Here is a 23,217-nt window from a genome sequence, read left to right on the forward strand (position 1 = left end):
GGTATGTAACGACATCATTAATACAAAAATTTAGAGGCAGGCAAAAGTCAGTACACTTTATGTCTTTTAAATGGTATGATATAATGAATATGACGAGATACATTTATTAGCAATGTAAAAAAAAAGGTAACTTCAAGTAAAGAAAGTTTATATTGCTGCACCTAACTACACAATTTCAATACTTTAATATATTCAGAACTCATTCTGTGCCATTTTCTCCCCATCATGAATGGGTCAGTAGTCTGGTTGGTTTGATTGTTGGTTTAAATGTATGTGATTTCCCCCCTGTCTCTGCTGACCCCTGGTGGTGAGAGGCAGAAGCGCATCTCCCGCTCCGCTTGGTGGCAGTAGCAGCAGGTCGAGATTAAACTGCAGAAAGAAAAACACACCGTGCCACTCAGCCCGGCCAGCAAACATGGCGGCGACTATGCTGAGGTCGCTCTCCAAACTCGGACGTCCTTCAGCAGCGATTTTAAACAGCAGTGTTTTGACTCCTGGGTGTGCTTTGCTTCAAAAGAGGTAAATCTCATAGCGCAGTTCGAGTCTGAAATAAGCAGCTTCACTCGTTCAGGCTGTTTATCTGGAGGTGAACGTTTGTGTAATGAGATCAAAACTCCAGGACAGCAGCTTTATCGCCACACCGCTGGTCAGGCTTAATGTCACCTCTGCGATGTTTGGAGGAAACATATAGTGGTTTTGGTGTTGGTAGAAACGTTGTAGGTCCTCATATGTAGCTTAGTCATTTTAGTGTCATGGTGCAGTCCGGTTAGCTCGTATGTTAGCAAGCCGGCTAGCTAATTCAGTCTCTCTGTAACGTAAGAATAATTGATTAATCTGATTAAATCTGTGAGTCGGTAATCCCGGTACGGCATATAGGTTACTTGGCGTCAGTGCAGTTTGACGATATAGCTGCAGAGGACTGGAGTGGAAAATAAAAACAATAGGTTATAAAGCATTGCCTCACCCCGACCCTGACATCTGAAATAAAAGTTTGTCTTCGCTGGCTGAAGTGATTGTAACCGCACTTGAGCTTTGTTGGTTAATTAAGGCTAAAACTCAGCATTACTTTGTCCTCATTTGTACTATAAGCAGTCGGTATGTGGGCATAACAAATACTAGGAATATGTCTGTGCAGACTTGGTTAAAAACCTTGTGGTGTTCTTGTGAGTGAGAATCTGGCCACACGGGCCAGTTGATGAAATAACACAGCAGTAAAAATAAATGAAAAGGCAGTTCATTTATACTGTGTATAAATTCCTAATGCCATTCCAGATACACTGACTAAATTAACTTGTCTTCCCTGCAGGCAGAAGCAATGGCAGCCAGATGTGGAGTGGGCAGAGCAGTATGGTGGGGCAGTGATGTACCCCAGTGCCATCACTGACAAATGGAACCCACCACCATGGAATGGTTTGTATCTATTGGCCTTTGGGCTTTTTCCTCCTTCACTCTTTTGCTCGTCATGTTTGCTTCTGATTTTCATTCATTGTATTCACAAATAATGGAGCTTCAATTTGACATGAGATTCAACAAAGTTTTGCCAGCTATAGCTTTAATAACAAAAGTAACAAAAGCTTCTGTATCTCTCCACAGACAAAGACCCCCCGGTGGAGAAGGAGGTGTCCAACCTCACCATAAACTTTGGCCCACAGCACCCTGCTGCCCACGGCGTGCTTCGCCTGGTGATGGAGCTGAGTGGAGAGTCTGTGAGGAAGTGTGACCCTCATGTTGGTCTGCTTCACCGCGGTACTGAGAAGCTCATAGAGTACAAGACCTACCTACAGGTACACCTGCCAGAGCACCTGTTTGGCTTTTTCCCCCCAAAATGTGATTAGTTTGTTCTTCTGAGAACTGTTCATCCCTAAGAGTGGTCCGCTGGTGATCACTTTCCATAGATGGACTGGGGGAGTGTATCTAATAAGATAAAAACACTGTATCTCTTACAGTTTTTTCGTGATTATTTGAGATAACTAGATTTTTTTCCTTATGAAGTTATAGCGCTCAGGATTAGACTGTCCAGATTTTCTAATGTTTAAATAATGGAGAGAAAGATAGCGTCTTGCTCCACTACTCTGTTTTTCTGTGACTGCAGGCCCTCCCGTACTTCGACAGGCTGGACTATGTGTCCATGATGTGTAATGAACAGGCCTACTCCCTGGCAGTGGAAAAGCTGCTGAACATCCAGGCTCCACCCCGCGCCCAGTGGATCAGAGGTCAGAGGCAACTAATGCCACTCTTAATCTGCTTAACACATTAATTCATCTGATCCTGAGATGCTCTATTTAAAGTCAGTTGACCTTTTTTGGAGCATGTGTTCATATTTAATTTAGGTTACTAATTTCTTTGTTCTGTATTAAAGAATCCACAACTGGACCAGCTGTTTATCTCTGTCTTGTTTATTCTGTTTATCTATGCCCACAGTGCTGTATGGAGAGTTGACCCGTATTATGAACCACATCATGGGCATCACCACGCACGCACTGGACATTGGAGCCATGACCCCCTTCTTCTGGATGTTTGAGGAAAGAGAGAAGGTGAGTAGAAGTGGAGAATATGGAAATGAATGATGAATTTCTTGGTCACTAAGAGCAAGCAAGCACAGACCTAAGCACTGTTCTAGCTGGAGTAGTTTTATTAAGTGAATTCAATAACATTTATTTACACTATCAATCAAAAACAAACCATTCCAAACAAAGGTTTAGAATTGATTTGTTCAATAAAATAAAAACAATTTTTTTTTTGACAAGTGTATAAGATTCTGATAATCTTACCCTGTGCAAAACAGATTTCAAATATTTGCAGTGAAAAACTAAAAAGCTGTAAATGAAGAAATGGTAGGATGAGGCACGAAGCTGTAGAAGACTGTAAAATGACTGAAAAAATTGTGCAACATTGAGAATTAAATTGAAGTGGAGATAAGGCAGATAACTTGACATCAAAATGTAAATAGATAATTACATTGTAGTATTTAATTTTTTAAACAATTTTTAAAAATACTTTTTGGTAAATAATTTTCATTTCTAATTCTAAGAATGAAGTATTATTGTATTAAAAATAAAAAAAAAACATTAATATGGCAGGTGATTCCACTTTATTTTAAAATTATACCAAATTATCACAGCATTTTCTATCAATAACAACAACAGCGTGGCACACAACAAGCATTGACAGCAAAAAAGACACTGAAATGTTGTAACTTACTGTAGTTCTGTACTGTAGATAAAATATTTGCAGTGGTATGCAAAAGTTTAACACTCGGTCAGATGAAATTTTGTTTATTTTCAAAGTGAAAATAAGTTAATACATTCTCTACAGAGAACAGATGTAAATTTGGCTTTTTTTCTGCAATTTGTAGCACATTCTATTTTAAGTTTGACATATTGGTGGAAAATATAAAATGTACTTTTAACTTTTGCACAGGCCACATTGTTTTTTTTTTTTGTTTTTTTTAAAGTTTTAAATTCAACAAATTAATCGTAAGTGTGCATAAAATGTGCAGAAGTGTGTTCTTTATAGATGATATGTAACTTATTTCACTCACAAAATCCACAAAGCATGTCATTTGACCAGGGGTGCCCAAACTTTTGCATATGACAGCATGTCATACACCTTGTTTTTCAGACACTAAACGGAGGTGGTGTTGTCTGTTATCAGGTTTTGTTATTATATTAATGTGAGGTCAGTTGGAACAGGACCACTTCTACTTAAGGAGATTTGAATGCAGTGGGTTTTAAACTCTGGAATTATTTCTGTCAGACTTCTAAAAGCTACAGATGTTACATATTCGTATTGGTTTAGGTCGCAAATCTTGTTGCTAAATCACTTAAATCATAATGTAGTAGCGCTGTGCTATAGTGTAACAATAAAATCATTTTAGGTCAGCCTTGACTCAGGTAAAGAATTCAATCCATCACTTGAAACGCTGCACTGAAATATAGTGACCTAAATGTTAAAGGGGCTATATTCTACATTTGTCTTGTATTCCTACCCCTTTTAGGACTACTTACATTTGTGTAATTTTATATAACCAAAATGGTCATAACACATTTTTACACATAATTTTTCAGTCTCTTTAGCCTTTTGAATTAAACAGGCTCTTTTTGTTACTATGCCTTTAGGACTAATGTATGTAAATGAGATCTGTTCTGATCGGCAGCCCTGTATTCAAGCACTAAGAGCAGAAACACTGCTTATTACTTCAATATGAATGGGCAGGACTGAACTTCTGTAGGCTGACTGGGTGGGGCTAAACTGTGCTAGGTTTAGATAAATGGGTATATGTAAATTAGTTTTTTGCAGCTTAGTTTCCATATATGGACTGAGGAGTGATGCATTTTAAAACCTTAGTATTGTTTACTTCAAGCTCCTTTATGTAAAATAAAAATCAAGGGAAATTCAGTTTTCCGTGATCTGGGCCTGTTAATGGGAATATGAAGAATGCAGAGATATCTTGAGAGAGATTTGGATACAGTCCTAACGTCTGTGCATTCCTGTTTGTTTACATCTTTCTTGCAGATGTTTGAGTTCTATGAGCGCGTGTCCGGGGCCAGAATGCACGCAGCTTATGTCAGACCAGGAGGAGTTCATCAGGTCAGCACTCTGGAATTAGGAGGTCTTGCATTGGGAATTACGTTTTCAGGCTAACACCAAACTGAATCTACATAATATAAAGCCAGCCTAACTGTTTCATGTGTTTGTTGTAGGACATGCCCCTGGGTCTTATGGATGATATTTACGAGTGGTGCAAGAACTTCTCCATACGCATCGATGAGGTGGAGGAGGTATGAGTACTTGTATTAAATACTGATGTGCTCTACAGACAGTTGCTGTGAAAGTGATGAATTGTGCAAAATCACTAGTAGGCTGACATTTTCATCTGAAATGTTTTTCTGACTCCTTTGGGTTCTCTTTTTGTAGGGCTGTCTAACCATGAACACTGTAGATTTTTAAGGTTTTAGCAGAGCTTGCTAATTATATAAATTATATGTTTGTAGATGCTGACCAACAATCGCATCTGGAGGAACAGAACTGTTGATATTGGGGTTATTGGAGCAGAAGATGCACTCAACTATGGCTTCAGGTACTGTACACACTGGTGGGGGGTGGGGGTTTTCTGCTATTATAGTTTTGTTTATCTAGTCATGCTTTTGTGATTTCATTATAATAGATGTAAACATCGCTCTCTTGCTCTCTCTGTCTCTCAAATTCATATTCAAATGGCTTTATTGGCATGAAATGTAATTAACAACTATTACCAAAGCAATTAATATAATTCTCAGTAATGAAAATAATACTGAAGAAGAAAAGGAAAAAAACACTGTTTCTCTTTTTTTCTTTTAGTGGGGTGATGCTGAGGGGTTCTGGTATTAAGTGGGATCTGAGGAAATCTCAGCCTTATGATAAATATGATGAGGTGGAGTTTGATGTACCTGTCGGAAGCAACGGTGACTGCTATGACAGGTGAGCCCTTTTGACACATGAAAAAAGGAATAAAGAAGCTTTCAAAAGCCATAATGTTTGAAATTTCTGCTTGAGCTTTACATTTGAAAACGGGTCACAAATAGCTATGTTCCTCTCAAATATACAAATTTAACAGTGTAACTCAGGATAATCAGACTATCTAGATGATCATATTTGCCACTCACAGGTACCTGTGCCGAGTGGAGGAGATGAGGCAGTCTTTAAGAATCATGCACCAGTGTCTCAACAAGATGCCTGAAGGAGAGATCAAGGTGGATGATGCTAAAGTCGCACCACCCAAGAGATCTGAGATGAAGGTAGTGTGTGTGTGTGTGTGTGTGTGTGTGTGTGTGTGTGCATTCTTTGTTAAATGTGTCTAAAATTTTAAGTATTGTTTTTAGGGAAGCACCAGTCCAACTTTTTTCCTGCCAGTTCCAGTACCAGGATACTGGCCAATACAAAGTATTGATTATTTTTTTCCTCTTCATCTTAAAATCTGTGCACTTCATATAATTTAGAGTTCATTCCAAAACTTAATATATCTGTCACTGAAATGGCACACTGGACAAGTATTTCATATTCAACCATATTCTTGTAGATTATGTGCCTACAGAGTTTTCTTGATCAATGTAGACATCTTAACTATCACCTTATCTCAAACGCCATAAAAGTCATTAAGATGTAAAAGTCTGAATTAGATATTTGCTGAATTAAGCTGACAACAGAATCAGAAAAGCCTGCACAAAGCTTTTACTCTGTTGCGATATGTCACACCTCAAGAGGAGCTTTTGATAGTGCCTTCACGTTTCATCTCCTTAAACAAACAAGTTTGCCTGTAATGTGATCATTCATAAGTATAAGATTTTTGTAGAGTGTTCAGTCCTGTTATTGGAAACATAGGGAGAGTTTGATGTGTATCATGTTATCAAGAATGCAACTCTTCTGTTATGTGACTTTGTCTAAAACCCGTTTCTTTAGTGGATTACGTCTGGCCAATACCTGATCTGTCCAATATAAGTATTGGTGCCAATAACGATCCAGTATGCATTACTAATTTCATTGTCTTAAATATGAATTTGCTCATTGTGGGCAATTTGGTGTCATGTCACAAACTGAATAATGCAGAAGCGCTATTGTAATGTTACCTGGTGTTTATCTAGCATACATGGAGACCTGTCGATGTGGATGTTTCTGTGAACAGTGTTTGTACTTTTGGAATGTTATCACAGCAAATCTGGTCTTAAATTACATTTGAAGTGGCATTAAAATGTCTTATATAAAAGTAGATGATGCCTGTAGACACCTTGAGAACATTCGGAAAATGACAGAATATAGCAAGATAAGACACTTTCTTTTAGCAACTTTCACGGTCTATTTGGAGATTTTTTTTTTTTTAAGCCAGTGTACATGCACAACTACAGTGTTTTGTAAATGTCTGACGTTGACATTAAATAGTTTTCGTCCTTGTTGTATTTCTGTAGATGTCAATGGAGTCGCTGATCCATCATTTCAAACTGTACACAGAGGGTTACCAGGTACCCCCAGGATCCACATACACAGCTGTTGAAGCACCAAAGGTGAGTTCACATACTCAAGAAAAAAAAAAGTTTTATCTTCAAAGCTTAAAAATGTACTGCATCTTAGGTGGGAGAAAAATTACAAAGGCTCCCTTTTTACACCTTAAGGGCCCGTATACTGGGCTCACACACAGTTCATTTTTGCCTTTTTTTTATGGAGGTATATTGTTATTGACCCATCTGATGTCCTCACATTCTTAGTTCTATTTGTCCCTAAATTCATGTTTTTAATGTAATTGGTGTCACCAAATTACGATTTTCTTTCCACAGGGTGAGTTTGGAGTGTACCTCGTCTCTGATGGTTCCAGCCGGCCCTACCGCTGCAAGATCAAAGCCCCTGGCTTTGCTCATTTGGTAAGAAGACACTGTTATTGAAACTGAATGTTTGGCCAAAAGTGGAATTTTCTAAAATATTGCCCAAAAAAGCAGAAGATAAAAGAACTATACAATGAAGTGTCAAAATGCAACACTTAACAAATAATTTGAGTGGTGATAAAAATGAGAAATATTGATTAAAGATGCTCTTTGTTCCCTTCGCTTTCCTGCACTGGTCAGCACAGACACATTTAAACAGTTTGAGTATCAGATCAACAGTGAAACATACATACAAGCAAGGTCCTATGCAGCAGCAATCTGTATGGTCTTCAACGTACATGCTTTTTTTTTTTTAAATTAACTGATTTAATTAAATTCTTTAATGCTTGCTTAATAAATCAAAAAATAGCTGGTTCCATCCTTATTCTAGAGGCGCTTTGGAATTTAGCTTTACATGCCTTTTAAGAAACCTTACATTTTTTTTTTATATATTTTTTTTTATATATCATTTTACTACTTGCAATAGGGGTGCGGGGGAAAAATCGATTCTTAGATGCATCACGACGTGGACGATTCGGAATTTTCTAAATATTTAATTTATAACGTAATGTTGATGGAACACAAAAGGTGGGACCTGGAAGTACGGAAGTGCAGCGCCCGGACAGTCTGTGGCAGCACATAACAAAAATACAAGTGGATGAGTGAGAAATCCGACCGGCACCCTCTGTATTAAAAGCTAGGTTAGGTCAGGAGTCACAACCCAAATGTTAAGAAGAGCCATTTTGTCCTTTCAACAAAAGTCAAACCACCTTGGAAGCCACAACATTTGATGTCCAGTATGTCTCAGTATGTGCTGATGTCCTAGTATAGGCTAAAAAATATAAACTGTATTTCTGTATATGCATTTTCATATAATGCATTGTGTTTTCTCATAGGCTGGTTTGGATAAAATGTCTCAAGGACACATGCTTGCTGATGTTGTGGCCATTATTGGTAAGAGATGTTATTATTGCTATTAATATTTATATTAGTAGTAGTATTATTAATATTATAGTTGTTGTTGTTGTTGTTGTTGTTGTTGTAATTATTATTATTATTATTATTTTTAGTAGTAGTAGTAGTAGTATTACTATATTTAATATTTTAAATGTAATTCTTATATTTAATATTATTTAGATTCATAGGCATTTCAACACTAAGCTTGTGTTGCATAAGGTTTGTTTGTGCAGTGAGGGTACTAAGTGACTAATGATTCAAATATATTCAGACAGCTTAATCCCTAAGAGAGGGTATCCAGTCAGCACCCACCACTGTAATCCTTGTCATTTTTGTGTTGCGCACTAACAGTTTGAAGGGAATAGTTTTAGACTGTTGGGTCGGGAGCAGAGTCATGTTGAAGGCTCTGACTAGGACTTGGCAGGCTATCTGGCTAGAACCCAGACTAACATTTATCATCCACACAATATAAACATTAGAAACTACTGCTAATTCTGTTTTAAAAAACTTATATAATTAAACGTTGTCTTACATCAGAATGTCTGCTCTCCTTGCAGGCACTCAGGACATTGTGTTTGGTGAGGTGGACCGTTAAAGAACTGTAATGGCCGATTTGTGTACACCTGTTTAGTTCTGTCCTTTGGATTCACTCTGGTGATCATTCAATCAAGCCTCTTCATGTACAAACGCTTATTAAACTCAATAAATATTTTAAGTCTGTGATGCTCAGTATTGTTTTTTTTTCTTATGATTTTCATCATAAAGCTGTGAAATATAGGGTCATAATGTAATAGTACATTAATTAGCCCCTGATTTTAATTATATAAATGCCTGAATAATTTAGGAGGGATTTTCTTTACTTACTGAGTCACAATTTGTAGAATTCATGCTTATTTGAAGGATAATTATAATTGCTTATGGTTTGTCATTAAGTTAGTAGGTTTTATTTATAGTTTCTTAAGCCTCTGGCTTGTTTGTTGCTAGTTTGACATGAAAAATAGCCACATTCACAGAGCCTCTGCTTTTACAGTCTGCAAAACCAGACTGCAGTAAGAGTACTGTAAGGTACAGAGATAGAAATGCCAAAGTCTGAAATGCTCCAGCCACCTCTTAAAAGAATACTTTGCCCAAGAGAAAATTACAGGCTTGGAATGGTCCGTTTAATGAAGGCCACTTGGTTGAATATTTTGTTTCCCAACGCAATGAACTTAATGTTTTTAGTCGTGTAGCACTTCATGGAGCTGGACGCACATCACATTTAGCAAACTGCAAATTCTACACAAGGGGGCACCATTAGCACTCTAGTAGCTTTTGGTCCTTCTTGCATCAGCGACACTGAGTGTGTCCCTGTGAAGTATGGCCCAAATTTCCAAATAGTTTTTGGGGCTGCTGTGTTAATCAGTTAATCAAGTAGTTTTATGCTAGTTATTCTGTAGTTCAACCAAAACATCCTGTCTATGAACCTTACTCCGAGTAAGTTCTGGTGCCATAGGTTCTGAGGCCAATAACTAGATTCACATGTTGCTGTTTAGTGGATTGAAAAACCTGATGAGTCACTGGGGTTAAGTGTATTGAATCCTGCAGTCTTTTTTAAATCACAAAACTAATATAATAGAACAATTATCATTTTGTTGAGTGATGTGCCCTAATTCTGCTCCCAATAGCACTGTATCAGAAGAGTGGAATATTAACACGTGTAAATATAGCTACTCTGTCTCTCACTAAGTCTTCCACCTCCAACTGTCCTGGCAAAACACCTTTTTCTCCAACACACTGCCTGAGTCACTTCCTGTGACCTCCTGGGTGGTCTGACACGTGTGCAGGCCAAATCAAGTACAGCTGGAAGTGTTTAATATACTACTGCTCTCAGTACTGCTGTCTCAGTTGAACTGCTGCTGACTAAGGAAGTGCAGTAGATTTGGTTTGTGTGTGTGTCTGTGCCTGCACAGGCAAATATATGTAGGATGAATCATATGTGGTGGGGGGGAAATACTGCTTTAGTAATTTTAAGGGCAGGAATATAGATGCAATGTTATGTCTTTACCACTAGAAAGCAGCATTTGCGCAAACAAAACTGGCCACCCTGACCATCTGAGGGACCGTTTACCGTCTGTCAGATATTCACGAATGGAAGCTTCTGTGACTTACTAAGTCAAACAATGTAGCTTTGCACATTATTGTCACAATTTGCATCAAATACACATAATCAAAATCATACTGTATTAAAGTAGCACAAGTTATATTTTATTTAGTAATTGTGTATAAAAGATACACAATAAATATAAGAATTGTTTCATATTTGAGACCCCTAAAATGACATCTTCCTCAGTCATCTCCTCTCGTCATTTCTCATTTCCATTAATACGAAATCCAGTATTTAAGGTGATGTTCTATGTTTCTATTTAAAGATATACTAGAACTCTAATGCTGCATTCTTACAGTTCTTTATGGTGTTTCTTTAATCTGATATGCTATAATTGAAGGCTGCACTAATGACACTATACTAATACTTCATGCTGACCAGTTCTATCATATTTTATTCCTATTTGCCTGCAGTAATTTCTTCTTTTCCACACTCAAAAAACAAATGTTATTTTCACAATATTATTACTATTATTTAGTGCTATTGAAGTGGTGTAGATTTCTAAGGAAAATTACTTTATTATTTACATTTTCTTGGCATGATTAGCTAAAACCCTGCCTGTACATTCTTGAAATAACTCAATATTCCTCAGCTCAATAAAACAAAGACAAAGTGTCATTGATGCAAAGCACCAAAAGCTATTTGAGTGCCAATAGCACCCCCTTGTGAAGAATCTACAACCTGCTAACTGTGAGTGAGTGAGTTACAAGTCAGGTCCTGGTAATATTTCCCATCTAACAAGACATATGTATTCATTAACTGATTCCTGAAGTGAGAATATTTTCCATTCATACCAATCACTATTTATTCTTCAATTTTTCTTATTTTATTATTTTATTAATGAACTCCTTTCGTTTCAGATTATTCAAAGTGACTGAATACATATCCAGTATTTGATATAATTGATTGTAATTTGTCATTGAGTAAATTCTTCCCATATATATTGCCTATTTTTGACATAATTTGCATGCGTCTCCTTTTTAGTTTAAATCAAAATCAGTCCCATTTTTACCCCCACCAAGATACTTATCACTTATGACTTCAAATCCTAGAAATTGGAAGTTTATCATTTATCTTGCAATGTGTTTGATAGTCTTGACTGTTTGAACATACTGACAGTCGCATATAGTATTACATTATGATTGGGGTCATTGTAAAATACAGTGTATCTTTCACTGGAACCAAATTCAATAGTGCAGCCCATAAGTGACTGAATGCTGAGTTTTTGTTGTTTTGGCATACTGGATGTAAATTAAACCGATTGTGATTACTGACTATGAGGTGAAAATGCAGAGAGTCAGCTTTAGCCTGAAGCTATTTATATCTGTACTGGGTGAACCATATAGGCATCACAGCTCCTTTTTATACAATTGGCTGCTCAGTCATTTCATGGCCAGCTGTGTGTCTCTGCGCCAGTAGTTCATACACAAGAGAGGTAACAGAAGGGCTAGAGTCAATTCTAGATGTGATGTTTGGATCTGGAGTATCTGCTGTTGTCCATCTACAAGATGAACAAATAAAAGTCAACCCCAGGCTATAATGATGGAAAAATAAAGTAATTAGAGGCACAACCGAAATATTAGGTATGTCAGAATTATTAGGTCCTTTGTTAAGAAGAAAGAATCCAGTGGAGAGCACAGCAACCACTTAAATGACGTGAAAGACCACAGCACTGAATGATGAAGAATGTGTTTAGTTATGAAAACAGATGGAACAGATTAAGAAAATTCCTCAGGCTACAGGAATGGATGTATCATAGGCTACCATAAAGAGATTACAATAGCATGAGCTCAGAGGACTCACCACAAGATGTAAACCACAGAGTAACCTTCCAGGGCAGAAATGCCAAGTTACAGTCTGCTAAAACATAGGGGAGAGTGGGGGACAACCTAATGTGGGGTAAACTAACAGATTTTTTAAATATGCTTAAACAGGTTTAAATATAACATGCTTCTGGTCATCGTCTAGTATTCAAAGAGCAACATGTTATATGAATTCTGACAGCTATCGGACAGATCTATCTCCAGATTCACCCTGAAAACTGCTTTTATACCATAAAAGTAACTTTTTTTCATCATAAATGTAAGTGATTACTGAATTGTGCATATAAGTTACAGATTTCACACCTATATTAATTCAGTCGTCCTCTTGGTGGCCGTAGACAACAACTCGTATAAGCAACTCACAGCAAGAGCTACCCAGGCTTAAGTTTAGTCTCCACATGGTAGTGTTAGACTTAACATGGTGTTACAATTAAGTCCACCAAAGTAAACAATGATCGTAAACTCTCTACCTTTATATGAATTCATTAGCTTTTTTCAGATTCATTAAAGATGCACCGTGGATAAACAAACTGGTAAACAGAGCATATCTATATGTGAGACATGGTGGCGTGAGCATGTATGGCTGCTGGAGGAAATGACTCACTTGAGATGAACAGAGGCATTAGAACTGCTTAAATGCAACCAAATGCCTCAAAACGTAGTGGGCGGGCTCCACCTAGTAGCAGGAGGGCAACTATGGAGTTCTTCAGTGGCAAAAAGTATAAACTGCTTGCCTGTTCAAGTCAGTCACCCAACCCAAACCCCAATGAACATGCGTTAAGCAAGACTGAAAGCAAAAAGCCTTAGAAAACAGGAACTGAAAATGGCTAGATCTGACAAACCACAGCCAGGAAAGAAGTCTATACTGGTGCACACAATATTTTATGACCCAATAACAGTTATGAAGATGAAGCCAAAACTGGCATTTAAAATTACTCCCACAGCATCCATTCTTATAAAAACAGTGCTTTTATTTCTGATATACTGTGAAAAAATAATTACATAACATTTTTTTAAAAATATTGAAAAAAATGAAAATGAAATAAAAAAATGAAAATTTTTCAATAACTTCTGTTGTACATCTGTGGAACGTTTTCAGCTACGAAGAACAGTACAGTAAGGTCAACGCTTGTTTTCTAAGACACAATTATACAGGATACAGTCCTACCAGGAGAATAAAAGTATTGGAGCAGGAACTTGAGGGAAGTAAATGATTACATAAAGATATTCATACACAAAGAGAGACACGCACGCACTCGCGCACACACACGCATACACACTTCTCATACCATCATTGAAACTGTCATTGTACACCTCTGGCCTCAAACTGGCTTATAAAGTGAGGGATTATAAAAGTCATGTTTTTCCTAAGGCCACTCTGTTTTTTAACCAACATACACCTTCATATTTCCCTCTTTTCCTCTTGATGGAGCTTCTGTCCTTCAAGGAGGGTGTTGGGCGGAAGTGCATGTCCCGTCCAGTAGGTAAGGTCACGTCTCCTGGACGTGTCTCCTTCTGTCAATCACTCAAAGTAACCGAATGTACCATTAAGACCAACTGATTGGCAGCTCAGGCAGGTATAAAGGTGTTTTCTGATAATGATGAGCATCTTGTTCTTCTCAATGCTCTTTGGCACCAGGCTGGACTTCAGCCAAGTTGAACGCAGTTCATTATCCTCGGGTCATAAAATTCAGTTGCCAACACACAGTCCTTCTGCCAATTTTTTCCCTCGCGCCATTGAAATGTAACAATACTGCATTTAAAGAGTGCATCACATTGGATGATGTAAAATAATACTTGAAATAGGAGTTACACATGGGAAAGTATTTACAAGACTCCTTCACTTCAAAGGTATTGAAACTCAGACAAAGACGAAAAACTAGCGGTAGACAGTACCTCATTGCTCCTTGATGGAGAACCATTTGAGATGGATTGTCTTCATCTTCACCACCACCATCATCATCATCATAATCGTTTCCTTCAACGTCTGTCAGAAGCATTTCGTATCCAATTTTCTGTTTATTTTCTTATTGGTCACAAATGCTTCCACCAACGTAGATGTCTGTGTTGGCACATATAGCAGGTGTGTCTTTGTGAAAACGTGTGCAGAAGAGTCTCCAATCTATTAGATATTGATAAACTTCATATCATGATATATATATATATATATATATATATATATATATATATATATATATATATATATATATACACATATATATATATATATGTGTGAATATGAACATTCCGTTCTCTGGGCCATGAGCCCAGGAACCAGCAACTGACTGAATCTCAGTTCGCCTTTGTTCTTTATGATCTCGTGTGTACTAACGTGATGGCATAGCAGCCTGATCTCAGATCAGTATGTGTACCTAAGGCTGGATCATAAGGTTTAAGACCTTTGCAATCCTCTACCCTTCAAGAGACCTTTTCGCCATTCTCATCATTATTGAGTCCAGAGTCAACAAAAACAAACAAATCTGCATATTTCCTTGTTTGTTGAGGTGAATATCACCCAAATAAAGACTGATACTCTAACGATGAACCTTTGGTCCACAATTCCTTACAGAAATATGAGGAAAAATAATTCTGTATTTTGGGAATATTCAAAACACTCTAGCCTACGTGTGCAAATGAGAGATTACAGGTAGATTATAAGAGTAATCTATGACAGAATACTGGAATGCAGTGCAAACAATGACCCCACTACAAAAGCACCATGGAAAAAGAGTGGGGAATTCAGACATATATATATATGCAAATATACTGTATGTGCTCTAAGATTAACCAATCACCATGTAAAAACACTATGAAAAAATATATATGGTCTACTATGATGTCCCCCCATCCCGTTATAGTGTATACTCCACCAACTGAGGTTCTGACCCAATGGTATGCTCCATAGCAATAAAAAAAGAGAGAAAAATGGCTGTCAGTGGCCATGTCTGATGGCTTCCTGAACTGGTCTCCTTAACCGCTGGATGCTAAGTTGCTATTTTTTGTTAGAAATGGAAAAAAGTGCTCTAATTAGTCCATCCAGACTGTAACTTGATTAATAGGAATTATACACCATCCTGCCAGAGACAACTGAGCTATACAATAATACAAGGTAACTGTACCGCATATTGATTGTGTCTACATTAGCCGCTGAACGATAAGGCTAATAGCCTACTGAATGAGGTAGCTTAGCAAGCTGGACAGCTGGTTAGATATTATTTAACAGGTAAAGCAGTTAAGAGTATGAAAAATTCATCACCAGGTTTCCAAATAATAACATGCTTTGGTAACCAAGTCTATTGTGATAGAGTTGTGCTCTTTGTTTGCTAATTTGGCAGCCTTTGCTCAGTGCTGGATGTGAAGAATTTAAAGAGGAATTCCACCATTTTTTCCAAGAAAATCTCCAGAATTCAATTATTAACATGTAAACAAAGTCATTCAGTGTGGTTTGCTGTGAAACGTACTGTTCCTAAAACCTTACAGAGGATTTTTCACAACCTTCATGATAGGAACCAGACGTCTGAATGCCTACATTACAGAAAGCTAGGTTGTTTTGGATGGTAAATAAAATGGCTCTAAAATAGACTCTACGCTCTGGTTCCCATCACCACCACTGTAAAGAAACCTGAGCTGCTAAGTTTCTCTACTATGTACCATTTCATATCAAACCACTCGGAATGACTTTGTGTACAACTAAATGACAGAATTACGCAGACAAATCAGTGGAACCCCCCTTTATGAAGGAAACATATCAACGCCCACTAGAATGCTTTAGGAATTACCACTGCACCAGGTGCAACCTCTGCCATATTGCTTTCCGACCATTTCTTCTTTCAGGTTAGCGCGGTAAAGGTGCGGAGACAAGTTGAAGAAGCCATTCACCAAAAAGCCATACAAAAAGTCTTCCATGACCACCCCAGCTAAGTATTTTGTCTCACTGACAAACACAGAGGCTTCCTTCATTGCTCAAGATCCATTCTGCGGCCCTGCTAATTCACAGACTGAGCTATTCTCAGCATCATGAAGATTTTTAGATCTTTCACTGGTGCTACGCTGTTTTCATCCTGATTGTGACTTTCGCTGTCAGCTTCTTGAGCTGAGAAACAAGCAAAGAAAAGACAGAAAGAGAATTCCCCCTCTTGTCATCTCCACCTACTCTCTCATCTCTTGGCCTCTGTTCTTTCTGAACTGGTTCTTTTTGTCCATCTTTCTTCCCTTCTATCAGAACCTCCTCCTATTTAAGTGTATGTGCATGTTGCTAAATGTATGTAGACAGAAGTGATGAGTACACTGGCGCTTGTTGCTCACACGTGTGTCTGCATCCTCTGTGTGTGTCGGTGGGAGTAATCGGAATGCTGGGAGGTGTAGGAAAAACGAGTGGAACTGCCGTACTTTCCCAGTCCAGTCTCTGGCGTTCCAGTAGTGCCTCCGGCTCCTACACTCGGCCCCACACTGTACATTTCGTACGCCGGACCACCTTCTAAAGGAGCCAGGCTGGGGGGAGCAAAGCCCATGCGATATGTAGAGTAGTGTGAGTGGTAGCTGTAGTTGTCGTATGCCAGCTGAGGGGTGGAGTCCAGCAGGCTGCAGTCAGGCGGGAAATCGCCCGTCTGCGGGCCGGAGCTGGGCGGAGGCTGCTGTGACTGGCCAGGCCGGCTGAAGGTGTTGAACTGGGCGTAGCTGTTGTGCGAGAGTCTGGACGGAGGTCGAGGGTCGTAGCAGCCGGCTCGTGACCCGGGCGCCAAACTGCTGGGAGTTCCGGGACCTGCCGTGGCTCCGGGAGCGCCCGAGCTAGCACTGACCGCTGCAGCGCCGCCTGGCTGGTTGGAGGAACGATACTCAGAATAGTGCATGGAACGCGAGGCAGGGCGGCCTTCATCGTGGGTGGAGGCTCGCACATTGTAATAGCCGTTTGTTGGGTCCTGTACAAAGCGAGAAAAAACATACATGTGCAAAAAAATAACAGCAACTGCAGCTCAATGAAGCAGAGAAATCCTGTTGTTTCAATCAATACCACATTTGTGCTTGGGTGGATATTTTATTATGATTTGAATTTAATAAAAAAAAAAAACTATTGGCTTGTCTACTTGTGTAAAGAAATGCACATTTTTGTGATTTTTTTGTCAGCAAACAAATAATAAATACTTAATATATACTCAACTCTAACCTGTTAATACTGAATGTACATCAAACAAATGTAATTCACTAATGTAACTACTGAAGAGAAATCACTGACTGTATTAACAGTTCATACAATGTGGATGCGAATATTACAGACTATTCACCATAAGGGAGTTTTAGATGTTTTATTTAATATTTCAAGAATTCTGTGAAGAAGTGAATAAAAATAATATCTGCCTTTAGATTTGAAACACAATGTATTGAGTTTTATTAAACTTGAATTCTCAATGCTACAAAGCTTTCTTACTCATTTTAGAATCTTCTCCATCTCTCTTCATTATTCTGGACGCATTTAATGTTTCTTCATTTTTATTTACAGCTTCCTACAGTGTCCTGCTTATTATCTAAAATATGTGAAGTTGTACTGGACTGATATTTAAAAATAATTTTATACACTTATCAGCATTCAGATTGTTTCTATGTTATTGAAAACACTGATTCCAAACTTTGGAACAGCAATTCCAAACTTGTGAGCAGTATTATATGTAGTAGCGTATGTAATTAATTATGTAAATGCAGAATCATTACTATGTATTATAAATTGAATATGTCCCAAAAATGACCTATGTAATATGTATGTTCTCACAGATGCAGTGCCATCGGACAAACAGCACTGACTCTTTGCCTGTGTGTGTACATGTGTATGTGTGTGGGTGTATATATGAATGATGTCACTCACCTTGAGCTCATAGTCCTGGCGTGTGTCCAGAGTGTCACTGCGCAGCTCCTGCTTGAGATCGTCATCTTTAAAGGGCTGGGAGGAGGGAGAGAGGGTCACAGAGGGCAAAAACTAAACCATAAACGACAAGAAACCAACCAAGGGGGGGGAGAGAAGCAACGCAAAGGGGAGGAAAACCAATAGGTTAAGAGAAAGAGAAGGACGAAGATAAAAAAAGGAGGAGAGGGAGGTTGAGAAAGAAGAGAGGATTAAATTCAGCTTCACATGGAGTATTGTAAATGAAATACAGGGAGTAAAACTACATTTTGACTGCAGCTTAGTGATCAGGAGGGGTTGAGGATGTTCTGTTAAATGGTTAAGAAAAGCTGTGTTCAATGGCTGAAGTTCATGAGCAGCATTAGAAACAGAGGGTTTATGGCATCTGTAGTTAGTGTTAAAAAATCATTGTAATCATTGTTACAAACAACATTCTAGCAAGACACATTTAGTGTACATTTGAACTTATGAATTACAAGCATAGGATTGTAGCACTCTTTAAGGATTGTGTCCGGAGGGCGTCTGCATACAGTTATTTTTAATATGCAAAGCTTTTTTTGCTTGTTTTTGAAGCTGTGGTAAGAGCTAAGATCTCCATAACTAGAAAGTCAACAACTCTAATCCCTTCATGGTACATTAAAGATGTAAGAATTAATAATAATTCCCGCGGGTTGAAATATCCTTGGCTTTCTGAGGTACTCTGCCACTGCACTCGTGTGATGAAATATGGTGCGACACTCAGGTTCCCACTGGACTACAGTTCTGAGATGTTTTTTGCAGAACTGCTATGAAAGGATTCTACGTCACCCCATAAAGGTCAAGGAAAAACCAAAGAACCCTAAAGTGGCTTAAACTAGGGCCTAATAAATCTTTTCTTTCTCCAGTAACAGCACTGCAACAAAAATGTGCTCCTGAAATCAACCGAGGAACAATTTAAATCTGAAAAACAAATGCTGCATTGGAGACTGCATGCCAGCATCTTAGCCTATTATTAGCATAGCTGACCCATACACAAATTACACAGGCTGCACAAGGGACTCTGACAGTTGTATTCCTTTTTGTTCTGTAAATGTCTTCTAGTATCCACACAAGGTTGCCCTCTGTCCTCTAGATTCTCTATGTGGACTCCTCTAGCTTCTCTAGCTTATGCAACATTATAAAAAATCATAGTGGAGATCTGCACATTATCTAAAGACCTATTAGAGCAAGAATATGGGATATTATTTAGGTCTGCCCCGAAAAGCATTTTACAGTACTCGCTGGTGTTTCCGAATGAATATCTGAACACTCAAAATCACTCGATAATGTTTACTTCTGTAATTAACCCTAATTTGTGTGTTTGTTACTCCTATGGGATTTGTTTTACTTTCTTTTTCAATGTCTGCACAAAATTTCCTTTTTAGAAGTATTTCCTGTTAAAGCTGTGTGATAATTTTAGTCCTCCCACATGTGATTTCTTTCTGAGGCATCTTTACTCTTTTAGCTTTAACTCCTTAAATGGTCAGAGCCCATAGTTTTAATACACACTTCTATAACCTAAGAATAGCTCAGTCAGTTTGCCTTGTAGTCCCTGTAGTTACTGAATAGTAAGCCTTAGTATGTAAGAAGCCTGAGAATTTGAGGGGGTTAATGGTCATGTGGAAAGCGGTGAACTCCGAGGTAGACATGTGCAGGTATTCAGTAATTTGGTATACCCTGATATTAAAAACACATGGTAATATTATTGTGGACAAGCTGCAGTTTCTCCAGAGACACAGATCAGCTCAGCTTTCACAACTCCCACTACACTGTGTGGGTCTGAACACTTGATACAGTCCTTCCTCTGAGCGGAGCTGTAAACAATCATAGCAGCCAAAGCACAGCAGAAAGAGGAGCAGACAGAGACTTTTTATCCCTAAAAAAGGTGAAAACTTACATCCCACTCAGATTAGAGAAGGGAAAAAATGATCAGTCTCTGCATGTTTACAGTCACAAATGTTGTGTGTATGAAGTAAAAGTCATGAAGCATACTGAACTTAAATTTACATAAAAGCTTGTTTTTTTAACAAGCAGTTCGGCATAATATTGTGAGTTATGTTTAAAGTGGAAATATTTACTTCATGATTCACTGTAAAACTGGAGCAGAAAAAGTCTAAGTGCGCTATAGCAGGATCCTCAACTCCAGTGCTAAGTGCAAAGTCCTGTATGACAGTGACACACAATGAGCATCATGTGGATAGCTTTTTATTTTTAATCATTATTTTATTGTAAATATTGCATACCTTTACTGCTAGTATATTTAAAGAATATTTCTGACATTAAAACATTTTTATGTATTTTATGTATTTTCGTTAATACAATATTGTAATTATATTTTAAAACTGTATTAAAAGGTAAAAGGTTATGTAAATACTAGGATGTACCAGTGGTTCGCATGGATAAAACCAAGTATAATTTTTCTTCTACCATTTTCCACATATTAACAATAACAGTTCTTCTAAAGGTATTTGCTAATGGAATTTTATTTTATGGAATTTCATTGTATTTTAGGCAACAATTTATGTAGTTTAAAAACAGACAAAGCTTCTAAATAGAGAAGAAAATACCAACCAAAACTAATGCTTGAGCGATTAGATCACTTGGGCAAGCATTATTCCAGCCAGCCATAGTTTTGCTTGTTACGTTATCTAACATGAAATGTTGCATAGGTGCAAAATGACCAGTGTACTACTCTACTACTTCAACTTTAATGTTATAAACCACAGCTGACAGATTACTAAGAAACCCAAACCGTTTCCACCCTGTTACAGTATCTAGTTAGAATATTGCTACTAATTCTTTTACCTAACACGATGAGTTTTTGGAGTTGTAACTAAATTCCTATCCCTCTCAAACCGTCTTTCCACTGTGGCTCTACACTGTGTTATACTCACAGAGTACATGGCCTTGACCATGCGGGTTGCCGTGGAGACGCTGCCAGTGTCTTCCTCTAGGCTGTGGGTCTCTTTATTTATTGTCTCCACCTTGATGTCTGGCTTACCGAGTGTGACCCCACGACGACCTGGTAACAATGAAGAAACACAAACGCATTTATTATTCCTATCATTTTTTAACACTGCTCATAAGCTTTTTGTGCAAAATCAATATTATGATTTGTGATGAGGGTTCACATCACTTTGGTTATGTGCCAAGTTGTCATAACATGTAAAATGTGCTGGCTGATGTGGAATTTATGCCACTGTTTACACTAAAATTCTTCCCTTTAGTACATGCTTTAACTGACAGCAGAGTGAATATTAATTTTATTAAGCCAGTAAAAGCTGTAGTAAATATTTCAGCGTGTACGTGTGGGTACTTACTTCCTTTCCGTTGACGATACAGGAAAAGCACTAATGCCAACAGGCAGAGCAATAGCAGAATGGAACAGCCTACAGTGCCACCAGCAATGATACCAACTGGGACTATTTCTGTGTATGAGAAAGGATCAGGTCAAAACATCAGCAAAATGTCCAGCAGCTGTATGCTCTGAAACATACTGCTAATTTATAGGAACTGATTATAAACAAACAAGTAAACAAGTCTCCTAAAAGTGATATTAATATGTCCTTTCTGTAATTTTACCGTTTTGCCTCTGACTGAAAAACATTCACCGAGAACATTTACTGAGAACAGTCACTGAGAACATTTACTGAGAACAGTCACTGAGAACATTTACTGAGAACAGTCACTGAGAACAGTCACCACTGATCAAAACTCTTCATCTGGACCATATGGCTCAGCGCACTTTTAGCAAAGGCCTTGGAAACCATGTCAATATGCCATGTCTTTATGTCCCACAATGTCAGGATTAACAAATTGTTCAGTTGTTGTACAAAAAGTCAAATGAGGGCAAAGCCATTTCATACTGGTTACTGAGGTTAACATGAGGGTCAGGTTTAGGGTTATATTAAGAAAATTCTTATTACATATTAGGGGTGGGAATCTCTAGGCACCTCACGATTCGATTCGATTACGATTCAGAGGGCTGCGAAAGCTAAGTATTTGTAATGATCCATAATGCATTTATGTCCAATATCTTTTATTAATAAATCAAATGGAAGTGATGTGGCAAGTGAACTAGAAGGCTCTCATTCACTGCTCTTGTTTGGAGAAGCTCCTGCTACTCATCTGTGATAAAATGCGCAGTTACGGTGAAATAAGATTCAGTGGTAATGGATGACCACGCAGCACATGTTACAGCTATTCTACCCGTTTTCTTTAGTGATTTTATAACTTCGGTTTTGGTCTTGTGGGGGGAGGGTCGCTGTGTCAGTAAAATATCTTCAAGACGGGACGTGTGCAACATAGCGCGAAAGCCCTGATTTCTCAACGACTGAGAATTGGCATGCAGGTCACCTAGCTACGAGGTTTTGCCTGGCTAGTAGCAAACGAAAAAGGAAAAGAGAAAGACAGACGAACGTTTGGAGATGAATGGACTTATTCGCATTTATAAGCAGCGCAGTTGGTTTCCTGATACGTTAAATCTGCAACAAGAGACTGTGAAACACTAAGAAGTTGCGAAGATGAAGTCGCTTCTCTTTCTAATTTTCCCGTTCCACCTTAAAGGGTGCCGCATTTAGCTTTGGCGCCTCAGTCAGAATTTAAGGTGGAACGGGAAAGTTCAGCAAGAAGCTGGCGAATGAGAAGCAACTTCAGCCTCGTAAAACAGCTGAAAGCTGAAAGACATTTTACAAGAAACTGATTTACTTCTGAGGAAATGTTTTCTGGCAGAGATGGAAGACAAGCAGCTATAGCTAAAGCTTAAAGCAGAGCAGAGTAAGTCTGCGTTTTTGTTTATATTGTTTAGTCTATACTAGGACATTATCACATACTGAGACATACTGGACATTAAATGTTGTGGCTCCCAAGGTGGTTTGAATTTTGTTGAAGGGACAAAATGTCTCTTCTTATCATTTGGGTTGTGACTCCTGATCTAATCTGGCTTTAATGCAGAGGGAGCCGGTCGGATTTCTCGCTCATCCAGTTGTGTTT

At 38.2% G+C, this 23,217-nt stretch overlaps 2 protein-coding genes across 2 annotated transcripts in view; one reads left to right on the forward strand and one right to left on the reverse strand.

Moving 5' to 3' along the window:
* Positions 1 to 353: 353 nt before the first annotated feature.
* ndufs2 (NADH:ubiquinone oxidoreductase core subunit S2) lies at positions 354 to 9,071 on the forward strand. Its single transcript, XM_036597377.1, has 14 exons — positions 354 to 519; positions 1,307 to 1,410; positions 1,594 to 1,784; positions 2,093 to 2,213; positions 2,422 to 2,534; positions 4,516 to 4,590; positions 4,704 to 4,781; positions 4,995 to 5,080; positions 5,341 to 5,460; positions 5,648 to 5,777; positions 6,942 to 7,037; positions 7,308 to 7,391; positions 8,288 to 8,345; positions 8,906 to 9,071. Exons 1-14 carry the CDS (start codon positions 416 to 418, stop codon positions 8,941 to 8,943), a joined length of 1,398 nt encoding a protein of 465 aa, XP_036453270.1. The 5' UTR covers positions 354 to 415; the 3' UTR covers positions 8,944 to 9,071.
* Positions 9,072 to 13,264: 4,193 nt separating this feature from the next.
* kirrel1a (kirre like nephrin family adhesion molecule 1a) overlaps positions 13,265 to 23,217 on the reverse strand; it is a 51,217-nt gene continuing 41,264 nt past the window's right edge. Inside the window, exons 12-15 of the mRNA XM_036596505.1 lie at positions 21,546 to 21,653; positions 21,120 to 21,247; positions 18,172 to 18,246; positions 13,265 to 17,233 (exon numbers count right to left, since the gene is read on the reverse strand). Coding sequence (XP_036452398.1) covers positions 16,616 to 17,233; positions 18,172 to 18,246; positions 21,120 to 21,247; positions 21,546 to 21,653 — 929 coding nt within the window. The 3' untranslated portion in view covers positions 13,265 to 16,615. The remainder of the gene's footprint in view (positions 17,234 to 18,171; positions 18,247 to 21,119; positions 21,248 to 21,545; positions 21,654 to 23,217) is intronic.

This window comes from Colossoma macropomum, unplaced genomic scaffold (genome assembly GCF_904425465.1).
Source record: "Colossoma macropomum unplaced genomic scaffold, Colossoma_macropomum, whole genome shotgun sequence".
NCBI classification, from domain to species: Eukaryota; Metazoa; Chordata; class Actinopteri; order Characiformes; family Serrasalmidae; genus Colossoma; species Colossoma macropomum.

What these genes read in the sequence shown, in the direction of transcription:
- ndufs2 (XM_036597377.1), top strand. Translation starts at nt 416, where the DNA reads ATGGCGGCGACTATGCTGAGGTCGCTCTCCAAACTCGGACGTCCTTCA. An exon ending in GCATCGATGAGGTGGAGGAG is followed by an intron (nt 4,782 to 4,994) that starts GTATGAGTACTT and finishes ATATGTTTGTAG; the next exon opens with ATGCTGACCAACAATCGCAT. An exon ending in AACGGTGACTGCTATGACAG is followed by an intron (nt 5,461 to 5,647) that starts GTGAGCCCTTTT and finishes TGCCACTCACAG; the next exon opens with GTACCTGTGCCGAGTGGAGG.